General features: G+C 50.1%; 1 protein-coding gene across 1 annotated transcript; it reads left to right on the plus strand.

Moving 5' to 3' along the window:
* Positions 1-5,222: 5,222 nt before the first annotated feature.
* On the plus strand, positions 5,223-6,194 carry LOC101649102 (olfactory receptor 2AT4-like). Its single transcript, XM_004708929.1, has one exon. It carries the CDS (start codon positions 5,223-5,225, stop codon positions 6,192-6,194), a length of 972 nt encoding a protein of 323 aa, XP_004708986.1.

The raw sequence follows: 6,194 nt of genomic DNA on the forward strand, positions 1-6,194 counted from the left end.
AGGATCAGTAATTATATAGAAGGCAAGTATTAATTCTGGTGAAATCAATACCAAATATGGGGAAAGTCAGCCCAGCATGACCAAGGTGTGGTAGTCACCTAATCTGGTGTCAATTTGAGGATTAAGTGTGGAGGGATAGAGTTTAGCCTATCAATCTGGAGATAGCCAATGAGACCTCTGGTGGGCATGGCCTTCTCCTGAGAATTCTGGGAAATCCAGTTCTCCCTCCTTGAGTGGGAGACTCTTCTCTCTGTGACACACTCTGGGAGACAAGACACATGGACCCACCCTGATGCAGAGACCCCTGCCAGCACTGAGATGTTTCCAACACCACTGGATCCAAGGACTTTCTACCCACTGGCCTGTGAGCTACATTCAGCGTCATTGCATGTGTTTTGCGAGTCTGAAGAGGACTTTATAAATTGGTATTGGACATATGGGCTAATATTGGACTTATAGACTTGATCTGGACTGGGCTGGAATGTTTTCTGGATATTCAATTGCTCTTGTATATAAAGCTCTTTCTTATACATATATGAGCGTCCATGGATTTGTTTCTCTAGTCTATCCAGACTAACACACAAAGGAAAACCTGGAGAGGGATGCAAGAAAAAAGGACAATTATGGTCAATTTATAACATATACAATCCTGTAAGAACAGTAATAGCAAACAATAATTTATGAATGAAAACAAAGGTATGCTAAGAAGATGTCTAAGGGTTGTGCATGAGGCATTTAGGAGACATAGTTAGTGGAAACTTCTTACATCAAAGCAATACCTTGAGGGACTGAGCTACTAGACTTGAAGGCTATGGGTCCTAGTCCTAGAGTATGGGTCAGCTCAGTCCACTGACAGAACGGAGTCTATAAGGATAATGCTCCACAACCTAACTCGGTGAGTCGTGTCTGCAGTCTTCACAGCATGCAACTGGCTAGCTAAGATACAACTGTTAGTCTTTTACCAGAAGGAGAATGAAGACTCAGGAAGCAATGAGTCCAAAGGTCCAGTGGCCCACAGGAGCCACAACCTCCGTACACCTGAACAAGAGTAACTAGATGGTGTCCAGCTACCACCCCCGACTCTTCTGACCGGGACCATCATAAAAGGTCCAGTTAGAGTGAGTGGAAAATGTAGAGTAGGATTCAAATGGATAAAAATGGCCAAACTTACTGACTTGACAAACACTAGTGCCCTAAGACAACCTTCCAGCTTAGAGATGAAGCCACCATGGGACACCGTCCTTCCATCAGTCAATAGACGAGCCTATTAGATAAACAGCAGACCTCAGGAGGCATGTGCGCCTTAGAACATTCAACTATAAGTTACCAAAAAGGCAACATCTGCCCGAAAGCAAAGTGGAGAAGGTAGGGAGGGCCTCAGGAAGCAGATGACTATCCATAGGGAATGGCGGGTGGGAATGGGAAAAGTATTAACGCAGTGAAGGATCCCAACCAATGTTGTGAAACAAAGTGCATATGAACAATTGGATGGAAAAATAAGCACAATAAAAGGTTTTAAAATAAAAACGAACTCATCAGCTATAAAGTTCTAGAACCCCTGAGAGCTGTTAATGAGGCTGCTTACATTATTAGCAAATCCCAGAGGCACATCCCTTCAACACATATGCTCTAGGAGGGGGGCCAGGAAGCTGTACATGGGTGACTCATGGGTACAGTGCCCCATGGGGGAACCCTTTTGATCCAGAGAGTCCCAGCAAGCCTGACTGAAGGGAGAGGTTGGAGGCCTTAATAGGCTGCAGCTCAGCACCGGCTTGGTTCTTCCCACCAAGGCCAAGTGTAAAGACAAAGGGGCCACCATAAGAGACACTCACATGTACAGGGCTTGGTAGGTGAGTGGACTGGGGTGGGGATACTGGGGTAGGAAGCGAGACCATGCAGAACCTGGGCCAAGGATTCAGGAAGAGGCCTAGGGACCAGATTGGGCAGGGGGCTTGGGGGAGGGAGGTCTTGGGCCATAGATCCTGGCAGGCCCAGATAAGGGGCTTTTACAAGGATTCAAATGGTCTCGACTGTGTTTCAGGCTTTTATGAAAGCATTGTTTCTATGTTGTCTCCTTAAAGGCAATAATTCTACAGAGGTATAGATGAAGGAATAAAAGACTTGGAGAAGGGACAGTGGCTAGGTCAAGGTCACATACTGGCGATGGCAGGTAGGACTGGAATCGCTTCCTTTCTGACTCCCATGTCCACTCACATTTAACCACTAGTGGCACAGCAAACGCATGGAGGCTATGAATGTGGCTTGTGGCAGGAATCATTACATTGCCCACTCCCCCATGGGCATGGGGCACATGCTACTCACCTCTGAATCCTTATCCTTCCAAATACAGGGGGGACACTCAGAACATCGCCCATTGAATTGGACACATCGATCTTGTCCTCCCAAGCTTAGGCTCAGGAGCTCAAAGGCAGGCCATCAGCAAGCGGCAGAGCTGGTCTTGGAAACAGGACTCTTCATTCCCAGGCTGAGACTCAGTCCTTGCCAGCAGCTTGGCTCCAGACCAGCTGTTTCAGACACACCCTGGTGGCAAAGTGGCTCACACGCTGGGCTGCAAGCCGCCACATCAAGGGGATGAAAACCAACAGTGGCTCCACAGGAGAAGAGGAGGCTTTCGACTCCTGTAACGAGTCACAGTCTCAGAAACCCACAGGGGCAGTGCCACCCTGTTCTATCAGGGTCCCCCCAGAGCACAAGTCTATTTGGTGGCAGCAAGTTTGGCTTGAGTTTCTTGGCTGGTCCTGGCTGTGAACAAGAGGCTTCCTTTCTCTGACCTCTCACTTATTGCAGGGGCATAACCAGGCTCTTGGGTGGGTCGTCTCATGAGACTAAATGAGATGAGTAGAGTTGACTGTCAGTAGACACTCCGGTTACCGGTGTCTCTGTCCTTATCGCTCACCCACTAGCGCTGTCACTGGCACACAGACAATTCCAATGGAGAAGGTCCCCTGGGGCAGGTTCCCTTTTGTTTCTAAGCACTGGGCTGCATTATTTGGATGTAATATGTTATTCAAAGGGAAACAGGGGCACTAACCTGTTAAAGAGTGTAAGAAAATCTAGCCTACTTCTGGTAGTTGTCTGTGAGGGACGACTGGAGTGGCGCTCAGAACGGCCAGTTGTTAGATTCTTTTGGCAAGAATTGTTGGTGCCCCTGCTTTGCTCTGACTCAGCCAAATGCTTGGTCTATTCGGGGGACATCCCAGTGGTGGTGGGAATCCAAGAGCCAGCTCTCTACCTGGATCTCAGTAACTACATCACTGGTTGCAAAGCATTGTGATAGAAGAGGTGGACAGTGGGATTCAATGGCCTCTGGGGTTGACCCTGTGTGGCCCTTTCCTTCCCTGAGGCAGCCAGGCACAAGGTGATGTGTGCAGTTCCTTGGGTAAGAGAAAAACCTCATGACCAAACCCGTTAGGATGTGGCTCTGGTTAACTGAAGGACAGTCATTCAAAATCAAGACACTGTAAGTTCCTCTTTTGGCCTGTTCATGGGATGGTACAAGAGCCTAAGAGTGATCTCTGAGAGTCTCTTTGGAGGGGCACACATGGGATGATTGTTTGCCCTGGGCTTCCTCCCAACACAAAGCCATTGACCAGCCGCCACGTCCAACTCTTCCCGTACTTTCAGGAAGAGCCAGTTCTTGGAAAGGCCATCATGGTTGCTAAAATAAAGGAGGACAGACCCAGTGAGAGGGATTGACACGGTGGCTGCCACAGTGGGCCAGACAGAGTGACAAGTGGAGCCTGCACGGGACCAGACAGTAGTTGTGTTGTACGCGGGGCTCGCTGTGAGTCAGCACCGACTCCCCATGACAGCTTCCCAGTCTAGGAGCTGAGCAACACAATCCAAGTCAGTCCCAGAGCAAACAATGACAAAGCATGGGAAGGTGGTGGAGGACAGTGGAGATGGCCTCAACGTTAGAGATGGACCTTTCCCCCTGGCTCTGCTGGTCTGCAGTTCAAGCACGTGAGTGCTGGGGTTTGACCCCCGTGGTTGGACTTACTTTTGTTTCAGAATAGGAAGATCATAGATAGAGTTGCAAGCAATTGAAGAGTACGTTGTTCGTGGCATCACTGGGGTTCAAACAGCAGCGATGGAAACGTAGACCTGGACCTGCCTGCGTTGTCTGGTCTGAGACCTTATTCCTGTAGTAGGCGTGCACCAGAGCGTGCACCAGTATTTTCCTCAGCGCAAAACCATCAGTCCTGGGGTTGGCCTGAGCACACTGTCAGGGAAGATGCCTGAAGCCTTTCAGAACAGCTTCTCATGCACAGGTTTTGTTTGTTTGGTTTTGGTTTTGTCTTGGGCCAGTCTTTGAGCAACAGTGGCGCTCATAATAGCTTCTTGAGGGGTTTTCTGAGGTCTTAGAGGAACCAACAGGCTGTAAAAATGACTGAACAGGCACGCCTGCGGGGCTGCAGCAGTCAGGGGGATGGAAATCGGTAGAGTAATTCAAGAAGCATTTCGAACTCCCTACTTCTGTACAATGGTAGGAAGATCTAGCCTTAGTTCAGGTTCCATCAGAAGGGGAGTCTTCTCATCCAAAGCATTTGCCCCTCTCCTCCCTGAAAGACACTCCCCCTACACACACACACACACACACAGAGAGAGAGAGAGAGAACTCAGTATAAAAACAGGCAGTCAGAGAGATGCCATTGTCTGGGCCATGAGTAGATTAAACAGACAGTAGATTGTAGGAAACCTTGGAAGAAGCATCGGCTCTCAGTGGTGGTGCGATGATGATGTCACTTAGGAAAACTTAAAGAAACTGGAGGCATATCTGGATATAAGACATCTGATGGCCACAAGGTAGTGTGGGGCATGAGGCGGGTGCCTGGGAGAGCTTTCTTAGGGCATGCAGCACATTTGTACTGGGTAACTAATTGTCGTGGGCTTTTTCATGCATGCCCCTCCGACTGGCATTTGAGCGCTGTGGCAGTAGGAGCTTTGAAAGCCTGGTTTTACCTTTTCACTGGCCTGCACATTGTCTGTGCTTTAATAAGCACTCGGTGGGAGAGGGAATGAGTGAATTGTGGGAGGAATCAATGTAGAAGGCCACAAGCAGTCCTACAGATTAGTTTGTAAATGCTTTGAATTGCATGAACTGTACAGCAAATGCTATAGAACTGTCCTTCTAAACTCCTGGTTGTTTGGTTTCTAGATGCCCTGGCTCTCTGTCCCCCGGGCATCCAGCGCCGCTCACTATGAAAGCCACGGCCTGTAATGGATCAGAGGACTTCCCACCTGTCTTCTATCTGGTGGGCATACCCTCTCTGCAGGAGTTCCTCTTCCTCCCACTCTTCTTCATCTTCCTGCTCTTCTACCTCCTCATCCTTGTGGGTAACACCTTGATCCTGGTGGCAGTCGTGGTCGAACCCAACCTCCACAAGCCCATGTACTTCTTCCTGGTCAACCTCTCTGCCCTAGACATCCTTTTTACCACATCCACCGTCCCCAAGATGCTGTCCTTGCTTCTAATAGGGGACCACTTCCTCAGCTTCCCCGCCTGCTTCCTGCAGATGTACCTCTTCCACAGCTTCTCCTGCTCAGAGGCCTTCATCCTGGTGGTCATGGCCTACGACCGCTATGTGGCCATCTGCCGCCCACTGCACTACCCTGTCCACATGACCCCACAGACCAATGCTGCGCTGGCAGCTGGTGCCTGGCTCACCGCCCTCCTCTTGCCCATCCCAGCAGTGGTGCAGACCTCCCAGATGGCTTTTGATGGCACTGTTCATATATACAACTGTTTCTGCGACCACCTGGCTGTGGTCCAGGCCTCCTGCTCTGACACCACCCCGCAGACCTTCATGGGCTTCTGCATTGCCATGGTGGTATCATTCCTGCCCCTCCTCCTGGTGCTCCTCTCCTACGCCCGCATCCTGGCCTCGGTCCTTCGCATCAAGTCCCGAGAAGGGCGCTCGAAAGCCTTCTCCACCTGCAGCTCCCACCTCCTGGTGGTCGGCACCTACTACTCGTCCATTGCCATAGCCTACGTGGCCTACAGGGCCGAGCTGCCCCTCGACTTCCACATCATGGGCAACGTGGTGTTTGCCATTCTCACCCCTGTGCTCAACCCCCTCATCTACACCCTGCGGAACAAGGATGTCAAAGCTGCCATCACCAAAATGGCATGTGCCCAGGACTCACAGCAATCTGGAGCACTGGATCCTTAA

The sequence above is a fragment of the Echinops telfairi genome, unplaced genomic scaffold (genome assembly GCF_000313985.2).
Source record: "Echinops telfairi isolate 266 unplaced genomic scaffold, ASM31398v2 ScPeMD7_1713;HRSCAF=2227, whole genome shotgun sequence".
NCBI classification, from domain to species: Eukaryota; Metazoa; Chordata; class Mammalia; order Afrosoricida; family Tenrecidae; genus Echinops; species Echinops telfairi.